The sequence below is a fragment of the Muntiacus reevesi genome, chromosome 9, assembly GCF_963930625.1.
Source record: "Muntiacus reevesi chromosome 9, mMunRee1.1, whole genome shotgun sequence".
In the NCBI taxonomy this organism is placed as follows: domain Eukaryota; kingdom Metazoa; phylum Chordata; class Mammalia; order Artiodactyla; family Cervidae; genus Muntiacus; species Muntiacus reevesi.
In genome coordinates this window covers 368,103-384,533 of record NC_089257.1, presented here as the reverse complement: position 1 = coordinate 384,533, position 16,431 = coordinate 368,103, and the positions used below count along the sequence as shown (strand labels likewise).

Below are 16,431 nucleotides of genomic sequence, written 5' to 3'. Positions count from 1 at the left end.
CACGACCTCAGCCCGTGCAGCCCTCCTCCCGGCCTCGTGGCTGCGGGGTGGGCGCCCTGTGCTCCCCAGGCTGTCGGGCTGCACGCTTGGCGTCTGTTCGCCGGGTGCCAGGAGCACCCACCCCCGGGGTGACAGCCGGCGTGGCCCCACCATCGGCGTCGGGCCCGCTTCCCTCTTCACGGGCCCTTCCGGGCACAGTGGCCGCGCTCTGGCTGGCCGAGACCTCTCCCCATGCCTGGGACCTGCAGGAAGAGGCCTTCGGGGCCATCAGTGCTGTTTCCCCCTGATAACCGAGGGCAGCGCCTTACACGGAAAACCGGTAACTTGTGAACAGAACACATGAGCGGCCTTCCTCTGCCCGTGGGGGTCGGCGGGCGGCTTTCTTCGGGATCCCTCTCAGCGTTAGGCGCGGAGGAGTCACTGCAGTGAGCGGAACGGAGTGGCGCCCAACATTCCCACTTGGACTGTGCCGAAGACCTCCGCAGGGGGACTGAACGCTCCTTGCATCTCAGGAGGCCTGGTTTCAGGGCCTCCGGGGCAGGCCTGGAGGCGGGCCCTGGCAGGGGACTGTGGCCTCCGCGCAGGTGCCGGCGTCTCCAGGGCGCGTTCACAGGGGCTCTCCGCTCCAGCCCCTGCCAGAGGAGCCCGGCGGGAGGGGGGACCCCTCTGCAACTTGGGAAGCTCAGCCGGTTTCTATCAGTAGGAGCCTTGCTCTGGCCTCCCGCTTTGAAACAAGTTTACTGACTCAGATGCAGACGGGAAGTGGACTAGTGCTCATTTCCGCTGCCCGCCTGCGGGAAGAGAACGCTCATCAGCTTCGGGGCGGCCCCAGGGCTCGGCGCGCATGACCCCAGGGGCCTGCTGTCCTTCGGGGAGGGGGAGGCCTGGGTTTCCCCCAACCCCGCCCGTGACGGCCCTTGCGTGTGCACATGGTTACAGCGGGCTCCCCGCCTCCCAAAGCCTCCCAAAAGCGCGCCCACGGCGCCCTGGGTGGAGCTGGGCTGAGAGCTCGTGGCGTTCCGGGACAGGGCTGGCCGTTTGTCCCCCAACCGTCGGAGCACCGCCCTCTGAAATCATGTTCATGTCTGTTCCCGGGGGTGAGCAGACGCAGCTCTGCGCAGAGCAGCAGAGGGCAGGGGGCAGACCGCCTGAATTCCATCACGGCCGTGTGCGAAGGGTCCCTCAGCTCAAAGCAGGGCGTTTCCTCATGTTATGCTGTTCCCGAAACCCGTGGAAAGGAGAGGGAACCGGGACCTTCTGGGAAGGAGGGATGACGTTCAACAACAGTCCCGGGCGTGCCCAGAGCCAGCAGAGCATCTGTTGCTGCTGCCCATGAAGGCAGGGGCTCTTCACCCTAGGTGTGTGGCGGGTCAACCGCAGAGCCGACAGGACACAGCCGTCCATGCTTTCACGGTAACTTGGACTTTACTCACCAGTGTGCCAGATGTAAATACCAAAACCCAAGAACCATCTCAGGCCCTAGGGCACAAGTCAGCCTTGGAATCATCTGGGGTGTTTTGATAGGCATGCAGCATCATGGAAGTGTGAAGTTTTTAAAAAATTGTAAATATCCGTTGCTTAATTCATTTAAAAACAGTAAACCCACTATCAGCTAGCTAGCTAGACAGATGCCAACTATCAGTGGACTCCTCCAGCCAGCAGCCTTGGAAGTCATCCAGAAGAGAGTAGACCAATCTCACAGAATTACTGTTTCCAGCCACCTCAGGGCCTGTTGGGGTTTCCCTGGTGGCTCAGATGATCAAGAACCCGCCTGCAATGCAAGAGACCCAAGTTCTGTCCCTGGGTCAGGAAGATCCCTGGAGAGGGAAATGGCAACCCACTCCAATATTCTTGCTGGGAGAATCCCATGGACGGAGGAGTATGACAGGCTACAGTCCTTGGGGATATGACTCAGCGATGAACATTTCCACTTTAGGGCCTGTTGCACTCTTTGGCCATAAACTCTGGTCATTGTCCCCGTGCCTTCAGGTGTGAAGCCTTTGTCTTTTTTCTGAGATACCGTGGAAGACAGGTTGCCTCATAGTGAGGAAAGTCATGACTATCTAATCCAGCATTCTCATCCTGATAAAGGTCCTCTTGTAATAAAATTTCAGTGTTATGAGAGAAATTCCAAAGAGTTCCATCATGACATGAAAATGATGCCTCCTGCTATGAGCTCTCCCGGACTGCAAAGGCCAGCATCACTTCACACACAGCGGACCTTCTCCCCACTCTCAGATTATTAATACCTTTGCCTAAGACATCACTGGGGATTCACTGGTGGCTCAGTGGTAAAGAACCCATCTGCCAAGGCAGGAGCCCTGAGTTCAATCCCTGGGTCGGGAAGATCCCCTGAAGAAGGACATGGTGACCCACTCCAGTATTCTCGCCTGGAGAATCCCATGGACAGAGGAGCCTGGCGGGCTACGGTCTGTGGGGTCATAAAGAATCAGACACGACTGAGCGACCGAGCACACAGACATGCGGTAAACTGTGGGCTGGGGTCTTGCCTGTGAGACTCGGCGCCTGGAGAGGTGCCTGTTTCACCGGGAAACAGCTCGAGTGGAGGTGGGCGGGCCCTCCGAGGCGTCGCAGCGGCGGTGCCAGCCTTCACGGCGGGCTGACCTCCGGGCTGCTCCTGCCGAAGAGCAGACTAGCACACTCACCCAGCCCGGTGGACCGGCACCAGCGTCTTACCCGTCACCCGGGACTGGACGCTAAAGGCCTTGGCTGGCGCTTGGACAGAGCCAAGACACCCGGAAGGCCTTGGACGCTGGCTGCCTTGGGCAGTCCCCGGCCACCCTCGTTGGCCTGGAGGTGCCTTGTAACAAGAGTACGGTAACTGTGGACCTCACTGCCCTGGAAAACAGGAAGGCAGGTGGTGCATACACACACGCGGGCGCACGTATACACACTCACCCACGGGTAGGTAGACTGGTGCAGCCCCAGGGGGGACGATCAGTCTCAGGCGGTTGAGCAAACGAAGGCAGAGGATGGAAGGTGGGAGGGGGCCGACGGGGACTGAGAAACGCTCCCTCCTCCAGTGCGTCTGGGCCGGACAGCCCCAGGCAGCCTCCACCAGCGTCCCAGGCGGTGACCCATCACGAGAACTCCTCGTCATGTCCACGCGTCCCAGACCAGTCGTCTGACTCTCGGCAGGATCACCACCCTGCACATATCAGGACAGGTGGGGAGAGCTGGCACAGTGGGTGAGCCCAGGGGCCTGGCAGTGCCCTGACCCGGGGGACTGGGTGGCCCGGAGGCTCCGTCCACCTCGCCTTGGAGGGCTGAGCACGGACGGCCTCCGCGCGTCTGCTTGGTTCATCTCAGCTGAGAGTCGGCTGAGCTTTTCCTGAGATGGTCACTTCTTCAAACGGGGAACCTCCGTACGTGGACGCGGAACGGCTTCCGACCTGGGGCCCTTGTACGGGGTGCTGCCAGGTTGGGCCGGGGCGCACACTGACCCCCTGGCTGAAGCCCCGGGGTGATCAGAGTTTGGGGGGTTGTGTAAATTTGCTACTTCCCTCTTGTGAGTTTGTCCCCTTTAACCCTTACCGTGCCTCCGTACCGAGGGGCCCACGTGGTGTGTGCTGCCGGCCTCCACACTGCTGGGCGGCAAGGCACGCAAGGCACAGCCACGTGCAGAGGGTGCACGCCCGGGACAACACACACCAAACACGCGGACTCACTCACGGGCTGGACGTGCAAACGCAGGTTTCCACCTGTGGAAACTCAAAGCGGGGACTTACAGTCTGATACAGAGAACCAGTGCAGGAATCCCCTGCGGGCCAGCGCGGCAGGGAGGCCACGGCCCCGGCCCACCCCCACCCCGGGCCCAAGGGCCCCACCTGAGGCTGCGACTGCGGCCGTCACCCCATCCGACCCCCGGCCTGGGGATCCGCCCTTTCTCCATGGCTCGCTCCTTGGTTAGAGGCCCAGGCCCTCCCTGCGGCCCTTCCAAGTGGCATCCCCTGGAGTGTGATCCACGCACTTCATCTGTCGGGGTTCCTGACCTCTGGGCTGCTGGGCATTGCTTCCTCTTGCTTTTGAGTTTATTTCTCTACTTAGCTGCTGAACGTGGAGTCTGTCCTTGATTATTTCCACTGCTTGGCTCAGGGAACAAGATTGGAGGATCTGTCCATTTGGCCTTTTGAAGCTAGAGCTCTATGAATGTTCCAGGAACAAAGCTAACACTTACACACGTACAATCCCTTATCCGTAATCTCTGCACCCACAAACACTAAAGCCTGAAGTGTCTTCTAAAATTATTTGGCAGCAAAGCTTGACCAATGTGAGCAAATTTGGAAACAAAACCTCTCAGGCATTGACCTGACACATTTTAATCGTTTTTATTTACCCCTCTTTTTTTTTTTTTTTTAAAGAATCATCTTGTATTTTGGTTTTGGCTGTGCAGGGCCTTCGCTGCTGTCACGGCCTTTCTCTGGCTGCAGGGAGCAGAGCTAGGGTCTGCCCCTGGCTGTGGGGCAGTGGCTTCTTTTGTTGCGAAGCGTGGGTTCTAGGGTGCCTGGGCTCCGGGGCGCGGGCTTAGTTGTTGTAAGCATGTGGTGTCTTCCTGGACCAGGGAGCCAAACTGTGTCTCCTGCGCTGGCAGGCAGGTTCTCAGCCACACTTCCCTGGTTTACCCCTCTTTACTCCTGTTTACCCCTCTTACTGTGAAGGTCAGATGTTTCTGAGCAGAAGTGTTGCTGTATTTTCCACGAGTGTCACAGACTTGCTCTGTTAGAGTGTCCTATGACAGAGGCTATAAGGAAACCACTTCAAATTGATAAACAATGTATACCCCCCCCCCACTTAACATTATTACACGTAGTGGTAAACAACTGCTTGCTGCCCGAACCCTGGAAACAGGTAAGGATGGTTCTCACCACTTCTATTGAACATAGTACTGGGAACTCCCGCTACCACAATGGGATAAGAAGAATTAATAAAAGAGATTGGAAAGGAAAAAAACTGTATTTGCAGATAACATGACTGTTTCTGTTTTAAAAGATCCTTTTCCCTCAATTTTCAGCTCTGTTTCTTCTATCCCAGATTCTTTTATTTATTTATTATTATTCTTTTCTGGCCATGTGTCTTGTGGGACCTTAGTTCCCTGACCAGGGATCGTACCCAGGCCCTCGGCAGTGAAAGCGTCGAGTCCTAACCACTGGACCACCAGGGAATTCCTAACGTAACTGCTGCTTTAGAAAGTCCCGTGGAACTGGGTTTTCAAAACAACTGTGTAGAATTAATGAGAGAGAATACCAAGGTCACAGAATACCAGATCTAAAACAAGAAGCCCGGCTGCATTTCTCTATGCTAACAATGAACTTGCTGAAACTGAACTTGAAAATACCATACCATTTAAAATAGCTCAAAAGAGGGGCTTCCCTGGGGGCTCAGTGCTAAAGAATCCACCTGCCAATGCCAGGGATACTGGTTCAGGCCCAGGTCAGGGAATATCCCACATGCCCTGAAGCGACTATACCCGGAGCCACGAGTCCTGAAGCCCGAGGGCCCCAGAGCCCATGCGCCACAATAAGAGAACCCACGGCAATGAGAAGCCTGCACGCCATGGCTGGTGAGCAGCCCCTCAGCGCTGCAACTAGAGAAAAGTCTGTGCAGCAACAAAGACCCAGCATCACCAAAAGTAAATAAGTGATTTTAAAATAGCCCCCCAAAAATGAAACACCGAAGTATACAGCTAAAAAATATGCATAGGCTCTGTACGCTGAAAAAACACAAAATTCTGATCAAAAAAATGAAAGTTGCTCAGTCATGTCCCACTCTTTTTGACCCCATGGACTATACAGTCCACCGAATTCTCCAGGCCAGAATACTGGAATCTTCCCAACCAGGGATTGAACTCAGGTCTCTCGCATTTCAGCCAGATTCATTAATGTCTGAGCTATGAAGTAAGCTCCCCCACCAAAGTGAGAGAAGACCCAAGTGAATACAGAAACACAGCATGTTCATAGATTTGAAGACCCAACACAGTGAAGATGCTAAATCTTCCTAAGGGAGGGGGAAGGTCTAATGCAATTCCCATCAAAATGTCAGCATGGCTTTTGGTAGAAATAGACAAGCTTTTTCTAAATTGTACATGGAAAGTCACAGACCCTAGAATAGTTTTAAAAGTCCTGATAAAAAAGATAACAGTTCTGTGGCTGTAAAACCAAATTGATAAAGCAGTATAATCAAAGAAATGAAGCATTGCGCTTCTGTGTTTAAGAAAGTCAAGGCATCTCCTTGTAGCCAACCTAAGAATGAGAGAGAGAGGGACATTGCACAAAATTCTCAGGGAGGTCGGGTCTCAAGGATGGACAGGTACCTGTAATGAGCAAGACAAGAATAACAAACACACACAACACTCCCTGAAAGCTCTAGACTTGATTTTGATCTGGTGCCACGAGCTCTGCTGTTTCCAGTGGCAGAGGAAAAGCAAGGGCTTCAGGGAGAAAAGACCAGAGGACTGTCTGATTTTCCAGTCCCTGAAAAGAGATTCTCATCCCGGGAGGTCACATCCAGGTGTTCCAGACAGGGCTCAGCGCTCCTCTCTGCGTTCAAATCTCTACCCCGACCTGCGTTTCTGGTCTCAGGAGACGTCCCCACTGTCTACCCGGCTCGCCTGGGCCGCCAGCACAGGGGCTGTCTGCCTCCTCTCTCTGAAGCACCTGCTTCATCAGTCAATTACCAGAAGTTCCCCATTTCACCTGGAAATTCTCCTAAAATCCCTTCATGTCCTCGCCGAGACCAGGAGACCAGGAGAACGGCTCGGGTGCTCCTCCTGGGATCCCCGGCTCCTCGATGACCTATTTCTCACCTCGCCTCCGCCGTGCTCCAGGCAGCCTCCTTGGAACTGATACCCGGCTTGACGGTCGGCCTGCAGCCTCCCGCAGGAGACGCCGCGGGCCCTGGTGCCCAGCAGCGAGGCCCCCGCTGACCCGCGCCGCAGACACTGGGTGCACTCTCCGTCCACCGGCGTCCCTCTGTGCCCCGCTCTGTGGCTCTCCCCGTCTCCTGCGGCGGGCTGGGGAGACGCCTCCCCAGGGGCGCACGCGCCCGGGTTCCTCCTTGCCCAGCGTCTGCGGCAGTGGACCTGGAGCCAAGGGGCGCGCTGACCGCCTGCCCTCCGCGGCCGCCCTCGGGTTCTCCTCACGCCCTGCAGTCCCAGATGCTGCTGGAACTCAAGCTCGGGGCGATGACCCTAACCCTCCGGTTGGTTCCTTCCCGCAGCGGAGAGGCGTCCGTCGCAGTGTTCCCTCCGCTTCGTCCCGGCGTCGGGGGACCCGGGCGCCTTCCCTCGCGGGGATGGGCTCCCTGCCGCGCTCCAGGTGAAGGCCCCCCATCCCGCAGCCCATGGGCCCTCCAGGCGCGGGTTCCCTGAGACCCCCCGCCTCTCCCGTCCTCCTCCCGGAGCCTCCGAGACCTCCCGCCGTCTGTCCGCGGTCAGCCTGGGGCCCTCGCCCGGGGCAGGCGGCCTCGCGGGCCCTGAGGCTGCCCGGGGCGGCAGTCCCCCAGCGCGGCCTCCGCGAGCACCCCCGGGAAGAAGGGCGGCCCCGTCCCCTCCTCCGCGTCCCCGGGACCCCTCCCCGGCGCCCCTCCTGCCCCGCTCGTGGCCGCAGGCCTCTAGGAGGCACAGTCCACAGGCGGCCCCTGCGCAGAATGAGGCGGGCGGCGCGACGGCCCCGGCGGCCCTGGCTCAGCACGGAGACCCGGTCCCGCGCTCCGGGGTCCCTCGGCGCCTCCCCCGCCTGCCGGGGTCACGGCGGTTTCCTTGTGCTTTCAGCCCGCGTCTCTCCTGGAGAAGAGTCTTCTGCGTCCTTCTCCTGCCACTTGTCTCATCGGGTCTTGCTCCTCCGGCGAAACGCAGAAATAACTTTATATTCGAGCCCAGAAAGCCGCACCCGAACCCGCGCAGGTCTGCCTGGGCGGCGGGGCGGCGGCCCGTCTCCCTTCCGGGCTGAAGCTGCCCTGGAAGCTGCCGACGCCTGCTCCGGGCGCTCCCCGAAGCCTCGCTCTCGCCACCCCACCTCTTCCTCTGGGCCCCCAGCAGGTTTGACTGGTCGCACCTGACGCCGCGCCAGCTGAAGAACCGCTCGCGGGGGATTCAGACTGAGGAGCGAGCCGCGCGGAACCCCTACTTCACGCTGGAGGGCCACGAGTTCCTCATCCTCGGCGGCTCCGTCCACTACTTCCGAGTGCCCCGGGCCTCCTGGAGAGACCGGCTGCTCAAGCTGCGGGCCTGCGGCTTCAACACCGTCACCACGTGAGCGCGGCGCGGGCGCGGCTGCGGGGCGGGCCTCCGGGGCGCGGGGCTGCGCGGCCCGTCCGCGGTGGGGTCACGGGGAGCGGGAAGGCGGCCCCGCTTCGCTCAGGAGCCTTCCCGGTAGGAGGCCCCGGGCCCTTCAGGAGAGCTGCTTTAGGACAGATGCTCAGAGTAGACTTCTAGGTAAAGGCTTGTTTTGTTTTTTTAAACACCAAATACCTTTGCCCTGGGGTATGGCTGATTGACTCTGCTGCGATAGTTTCGGTGAAGGGACGCGGCCATACCTACCCCTGTGTCCATTCTCCCCGAAACTCGCCTCCCGTCCAGGCGGTGACAGCCATCCGCGGGACAGGCAGCAGAGCTCCCGGTGCTGTACGGCAGGGCCCTGTTGGTCATCCATTGTAAACGCAGCGGTCTGTACGTGACCTTCCCAAAGTCCTTAACTATCCCTTCCCCTCTACATGCATGTTGTTTTAACAACAGCTTTTATGTCTGTGAAATGAGCACGTAGAGGAATGAGTGTGCGTGCTCAACGGCTCACTCATGTCTGACTCTTGCGACCCCGTGGCCTGTAGCCCATCGGGCTTCTCTGTCCATGGGATTCTCCAGGCAACAATCATGGGGTGGGTTGCCATTTCCTTCTCCAGGGGATCCTCCCGACCCAGGGAAGTTTGCCTCTTACGATTGCCTATGAGAAAAAGGCCTGTCATAGTGCCGGCCCGTATATGTCCCCAGTGGTGGTGTCATAGAGAAATGCAGGCTCGGCTTAGTCAGCGTGATGTTTAACCTGATTGTGTGTTGAGAGGTGACGTGGTAACGTGTACTGACGACGACGGGATTTCTATGCATCTTCGTGGCCTTACGTGGTCCTGACAACTGTGGGTGTACGGTCCCTACCCTGAGGGTTCTGCCAGCCAGCTGCCAGGGTCAGTTTTGCCCAGAGAGCTGCCACATCCCACGGGGAGCAAGGCTGCCTCCGAAGCGGTGGAGCAGAGGTTCCTGCCTGCAGGCACCTGGCTGGTGGAAAAAAATCCACGTCCCAAGTAAAAGCCATATTTGAAAGAGGAACAGTGGCGGTTCTTTCATAAAGGACCGTTTCCAGAAATGTCTTGAAGCTGAGTAAAGCAGGAGCTGATGATGGTGGGGTGACGGTGAGTCGAGAGCGAAAGTCCAGAACGGCCGTGTGGGAGCTCCGGGAACAGGTGCCGAGCGAGGGTCGCCGGCAGGGAGGCCCTCCCGTGGAGCGACCCTGCCCAGAGCCCAGAGCCCCCTCCCCCAGGACATGGGCGCCGTGTTCCCCGCCCTGGGAAGAGGGGCCCGGGGAGGGGAGCGTCGTTGGTGGCCGTGGAGGGCCTGCTGGAGGCCCCGCAGCCCTGCGGCCCCTCAGGACTGGAACCGGCTTGCGCAGCGGGGTTACCTGCCTGGAACTTCGCACCCCTTCCTGTGAGGTTTTGTTATCAAGTCCAAGTGCCCTTGACAGAGTATTTCATCATTTTATGATGCAGAGTGTAGTTTTCTGCTTTTCTTATCTCTTCAAAATGACGGTAACCTAAATTTATTTCCTATATTATCTTCTTAAACATAATTACCCTCCAGCTAAAATCTTCTAATTGTTGGAACAGGGACTAACCGAATGAGTTATTGTAGGTTATTTAGGTCAGCGATCCCTAAATAGCTATTCAACTTTATTTCTACTCGTTTAATTAAAAACGCCTTTTCTTGGCCGTGCTCTGGGGCGTGTGGGATCTTACTGCCCACCAGACCTGACGCTGTGCCCCCTGCATCGGGAGCCCAGAGTCTTAACCAGTGGACCCCCAGTGCTAAACTTTATTTTTCTATTTCTTGATGATATGTATGTCACCAGCAATTCGAACGGTCTGTTGTTTTCATGGTCAGGCTGTGGGGTTTTGTTTGGTAACGTCAAGAAAAAGTGAGGGAAATCCCGAGAATCTGGGATTTACCATATGTAGAAGGAAAGAGCGGAGACATGGTAGCGGATACCCTGGGGCACGTAACTCAAGGTCTACATCGGTGACTATTCGTCACATTCATTCCAAAGGATTTCCACCTGCTTGCCCGCTCTGGTTAAGCCTCCACCGGTCATTCCGGATGATACTCATCCTGCATCGACCTTTGGGTGGAGCAGGGACCTCAGCGTGTCCCCATGCCACTGACCGGTCCCAGCTGGACCCAGAGCAGAGGCCCTTTGCACCCGAGTGTCCCCGCCGCCCCCTTGTGGCAGAGCTAAGCATCGCACTCACTGAGGGGCCAGGGCTGCTCCGCACCAACCTGACCTGCAGGGTGGGCTGGACTCTGGGGTCAGTAAACTGGTAACTGGCTCATCCCATCTGCAGATACTTCAATCACGAAGCATTGCTGAGTTCTGCTGAGGTCTTTCTGCATCTGCTGAACGGATGATACAGTTTTTCTTCACTCTTCTGTTAGACCAGTAGTGTTAGTCGCTCAGTCATGTCCGACTCTATGCAACCCCACGGACGGTAGCCCGCCCCAGGCTCCTCTGTCCATGGGCTTCTCCAGGCAAGAATACTGGAGTGGGTAGCCATTCCCTTCTCCAGGGATTTTCCCGACCCAGGGATCAACCCAGGTCTCCTGCAATGCAGCCAGACTCTTTAGCATCTGAGCCACCAGGGGACTGTGTTAAAGCAGTAAATTACATCGAAAAGTTTCCTGATGTTTAGCCCATCCATGGCCCTGGGACGAATCCTACTTGGTTATGAGACATGCAGCTGTGGGCAGCCACATGCAGATTGCTGAACTGGATTTGCTAGTGTTTTGTTTCAGCGATGTACCTTTATGATGATAACTAAATGACTTAAAATTTTATTTCTGTCTTGCTCAGTTTCTAAATCAATCTTATAATACACTTGTGAGCTGACTTTATCTTCTTTTTCTATTCACTGAAAATATTTTGCAAAAGAAGTATTTTTACCTTGAATGTTTCTTAAAAGTCACTTGTAAAACTCTGTGACTACTATCTTTTGTGGTTGTGTGGTAAAGGCTTTAGGGACAGTATAACTTTCTTGAATAGTTATTATTTAATTCATGCTTCTAAAGGGCTTTCCTCATAGCTCAGCTGGTAAAGAATCCACCTGCAATGCAGGAGACCCCAGTTCGATTCCTGGGTCAGGAAGATCCCCTGGAGAAGGGATGGGCTACCCACTCCAGTGTTCTTGGGCTTCCCTTGTGGCTCAGCTGGTAAAGAATCACCTGCAATGTGGGAGACCTGGGTTCAATCCCTGGGTTGGGCAGATCCCATGGAGAAGGGAACAACTATCCACTCCTGTATTCTGGCCTGGAGAATTCTATGGATGGTACAGTCCATGGGGTGACAAAGAGTCGGCCAGGACTGAGTGACTTTCACTTTTCTATTCTAAAATGTTTCCTGTTTTATTCTATACTCTTTTTCCCTTAACTTTTCTTCTTTCAGATTGACTGGGACTTAAAAAATTCTTTCTTTGAAATTATACATCATCCAGAGTTTTGGGGACTTTTTTCCCCCCTGAATCTTGTGTAAACTTTAAGTCTTTTCAAAGAAGTAACTTGTCGATTTATTGATCCTCTCTCTATAAATCTCTAATTGAGCTGCACTTGGCTTGGGGTCACAGACTAAGGGTCGGTTTTGGAGTTTGTTGAGATTTGCTTTGTGCTTTACAGCCGCACCTAGAGTTTGTGGTTTTAGGTGCGTGTTCCACATAGTCAGCAACTGCGCTCTGTGTTTGAGATTCAGTCTTTCAGCTGTGCTGTTCAATCTGCATTCTTACCATTTTAATTTTTTTTTTTGCTGTTGTTGTCTTCATCTTGTAGAGAAATATTTTAACTCTTTCCACTGTTGCTGTGGATGGACCCTTTTCCCCTCTGGTTCAGTAACCTTCTCCCTGAGGCTGTGTATTCAGAGCCCGCAATGCCGTGATCATCACATCTTATTGAGGCTTTATTCCTTTTATTACTACTTGATGCCTCTCTACATCTATTTGTGAGGGGGTTTTCTTTGCCTTAAAATCCATTTTGCCTGCTATTTAAGAGTGCTAGACATAATTCTTCCTCATGTATATCTTTTCCCATATTTCTGTTCAACTCTTTTTAGAAGTTTTCTTTAAATCACTTGTAAGCATCGTTTAGCAGAACTTTTTCATTCTATTCTCTCAATGTCTAGGTATAAACTTTTCCAGGCATATTTAGTCTTGAACAAACCAATTTTTCATTCCTTCTCACAACAGGAGATCTTGAAATATAGTCGGTTCTGCCATCTCTTCAGTTCAGTCCTTGGAGGACCTTCTCCATGGAGGACCCCCTCTTTTGCCGTTAGCCCCACCCGCCATAGAGCCGCCGAGCAGACAACTCACAAACTGCAGAACAATTGTGCATGTGAAAGTCACTCAGTCTATCCAACTGTTTGTGGCCCCACGGACTGTACGGTCCATGGAATTCTCCAGGCCAGAATACTGGAGTGGGAAGCCGTTCCCTTCTCCAGGGCACCTTCCCAATCCAGGGATGGAACCCAGGTCTCCCACATTGCAGGCGGATTCTTCACCAGCTGAGCCACCAGGGAAGCCCAATTATACCAAAGAAATTCTCACACTGTTAAGAAAGTTCTAGGGCCCACAGCAGACTTCCCAACCTGGGGAATCTGGCGAAGGGACTGAGACTCCCCGGGGAATTTGACTTTGGAGGCCAGTGGGATTTGATTACAGAATTTCCACAGGACAGGGAAACAGACTCTCAGAGGGCACGAACGAATCCTTGTGCCCACCAGGACCCAGGAGAAAGGAGCAGTGACCCCACAGGAGACGGAGCCAGACTTGCCTGTGGGTGTCCAGGAGGCTCCGGCCTCAGGCCAAACAACAGGGAAGGAGCACAGCCTCGCGCATCAACAGAAGACTGGACTAAAAATTTACTGAGCACGGCCCCGCCCATCAGAACAAGACCCAGTTTCCCCTCAGTCAGTCTCTCCCATCAGGAAGCTTCCATAAGCTTCTTATTCTTACCCATCAGAGGGCAAACAGAAAGAAAACCACAGTCACAGAAGACTCACCAAACTGATCACATGGACCACAGCCTTGTCTAACTCAATGAAACTATGAGCCATGCCATGTAGGGGCACCCAAGTCAGCCGGGTAATGATGGAGCTCAGTTCAGTCACTCAGTCATGTCCGACTCTTTGTGACCCCAGGCTCTGCTGCACGCCAGGCCTCCCTGTCCATCACCAGCTCCTGGAGTTTACACAAACCCATGTCCATCGAGTCAGTGATGCCATCCAACCATCTCATCCTCTGTCATCCCCTTTTCCTCCCACCTTCAATCTTTCCCAGCATCAGGGTCTTTTCCAATGAGTCAGCTCTTCGCATCAGGTGGCCAAAGTATTAGAGTTTCAGCTTCAGCATCAGTCCTTCCAATGAATATTCAGGACTGATTTCCTTTAGGATGGACTGGTTGGATCTCCTTGCAGTCCAAGGGACTCTCAAGAGTTATCTCCAACACCACAGTTCAAAAGCATCAATTCTTCGGCGCTCAGCTTTCTTTATAGTCCAACTCTCACATCCATACATGACTACTGGAAAAACCATAGCTTTGACTAGATGGACCTTTGTTGGCAAAGTAATGTCTCTGCTTTTTCATATGTTGTCTAGGTTGGTCATAACTTTTCTTCCCAGGAGCAAGAGTCTTTTAATTTCATGGCTGCAGTCACCATCTGCACTGATTTTGGAGCTCCCCAAAATAAAGTCTGTCACTGTTTCCATTGTTTCCCCATCTATTTGCCAGGAGGTGATGGGACCAGATGCCATGATCTTAGTTTTCTGAATATTGAATTTTAAGCCAACTTTTTCACTCTCCTCTTTCACTTTCATCAAGAGGCTTGTTAGTTCCTCATTTTCGGCCATAAGGGTGGTGTCATCTGCATATCTTAGGTTATTGATATTCCTCCAAGCAATATTAATTCCAGCTTGTGCTTCATCCAGCCCAGCATTTCTCATGATGTACTCTGCATATAAGTTAAATAACCAGGGTGACAATATACAGCCTTGACATACTCCTTTTCCTATTTGGAACCAGTCTGTTGTTCCATGTCCAGTTTTAACTGTTGCTTCCTGACCTGCATACAGATTTCTCAGGAGGCAGGTCAGATGGTCTGGTATTTCCATCTCTCTAAGGATTTTCCACAATTTGTTGTGATCCACACAATCAAAGACTTTGGCATAATCAATAAAACAGAAGTAGATGTTTTTCTGGAACTCTCTTGCTTTTTCAATGATCCAACGCATGTTGGCAATTTGATCTCTGGTTCCTCTGTCTTTTCTTAATCCAGCTTGAACATCTGGAAGTTCACAGTCCACCTAATATTGAAGCCTCCCTTGGAGAATTTTGAGCATTACTTTGCTTGTGTGTGAGATGAATGCAATTGTGTGGTAGTTGGAGATTCTTTGGCATTGCCTTTCTTTGGGATTGGGATGAAAACTGACCTCCAATCCTGTGGCCTCTGCTGAGTTTTCCAAATTTGTTGGCATATTGAGTGCAGCACTTTCACAGCATCATCTTTTAGGATTTGAAAAGACTCAGCTGGAATCCCATCACCTCCACTAGCTTTGTTCATAGTGATGATTCCTAAGGCTCATTTGACTTTGCACCCCAGGATGTCTGGCTCTAGATGAGTGATCACACCATCATGGTTATCTGTGTCATGAAGATCTTCTTTGTATAGTTCTTCTATGTATTCTTCCCACTTCTTCTTAATATCTTCTGCTTCTGTTAGGTCCATACCATATCTGTCCTTTATTGTGCCCATCTTTGCATGAAATATTCCCTTGGTATCTCTAATTTTCTTGAAGAGATCTCTAGTTTTTCCCATTTTATTGTTTTCCTCTCTTTCTTTGCATTGATCACTGAGGAAGGCTCTCTTATCTCTCCTTGCTATTCTTTCAAACTCTGCATTCAAATGGGTATATCCTTCCTTTTCTCCTTTGCCTTTTGCTTCTCTTTTCACAGCTACTTGTAAGGCCTCATCAGAGAACCATTTTTCCTTTTTGCATTTCTTTTTCTTGGGAATGGTCTTGATCACTGCCTCCTGTACATGTCATGAACCTCCATCCATAGTTCTTCAGGGTCTCTGTCTATTAGATCTAATCCCTTGAATCTATTTGTCATTTCCACTCTATAATTGTAAAGGATTTGATTTAGGTCATACCTGAATGGTCCAGTGGTTTTCCCTACCTTCTTCAATTTAAGTCTGAATTTGGCAATAACGAGTTCATGATCTGAGCCATAGTCAGCTCCCAGTCTTGTATTTGCTGACTGTATAGAGCTTGCTTCTCCATCTTTGGCTGCAAAGAATATAATCAATCTGATTTTGGTATTGACCATCTGGTGATGTCCATGTGTAGAGTCTTCTCTTGTGTTGTTGGAAGAGGGTGTTTGCTATGACCAGTGTGTTCTCTTGGCAAAACTCTGTTAGTTTTTGACCTTCGTTTTGTACTCCAAGGCCAAATTTGCCTGTTACTCCAGGTGTTTCTTGACTTCCCACTTTGCATTCCAGTCACCTGTAATGAAAAGGATATCGTTTTTGGGTGTGAGTTCTAGAAGGTCTTGTAGGTATTCATAGAACCATTCAACTTCAGCTTCTTCAGCATTACCGGTTGGGGCATAGACTTGGATTACCGTGATATTGAATGGCTTGCCTTGGAAATGAACAGAGATCATTTTGTCGTTTTTGAGATTGCATCCAGCTACTGCATTTCAGACTCTTTGTTGACTATGATGGCTACTCCATTTCTTCTGAAGGATTCTTGCCCACTGTAGTAGATATAATGGTTATCTGAGTTAAATTTATTCATTCTAGTCCATCTTAGTTCACTGATTCCTAAAATGTTGATGTTCACTCTTGCCATCTCATGTTTGATCACTTTCAATTTGCTTTGGTCATGGACCTAACATTCAAGGTTCCTATGCAATATTGGTCTTTGCAGCATCGGACTTTACTTCCATCACCAGTCATAACCACAACTGTGTGTTGTTTTTGCTTTGGCTCCATCTCTTCATTCCTCATGGAGCTATTTCTCCACTGATCTCCAGTAGCATATTGGGCACCTACTGACCTGGGGAGTTCATCTTTCAGTGTCCTATTTTTTTGCCTTTTCATACAGTTCATG

The 16,431-nt window shown here is 52.6% G+C and overlaps 1 protein-coding gene across 1 annotated transcript in view; it reads left to right on the top strand.

The window, feature by feature from the left end:
* Positions 1 to 5,528: 5,528 nt before the first annotated feature.
* GLB1L3 (galactosidase beta 1 like 3) overlaps positions 5,529 to 16,431 on the top strand; it is a 47,110-nt gene continuing 36,207 nt past the window's right edge. The window contains exons 1-4 of the mRNA XM_065944706.1: positions 5,529 to 5,581; positions 6,890 to 7,083; positions 7,237 to 7,921; positions 8,057 to 8,269. Coding sequence (XP_065800778.1) covers positions 5,529 to 5,581; positions 6,890 to 7,083; positions 7,237 to 7,921; positions 8,057 to 8,269 — 1,145 coding nt within the window. The remainder of the gene's footprint in view (positions 5,582 to 6,889; positions 7,084 to 7,236; positions 7,922 to 8,056; positions 8,270 to 16,431) is intronic.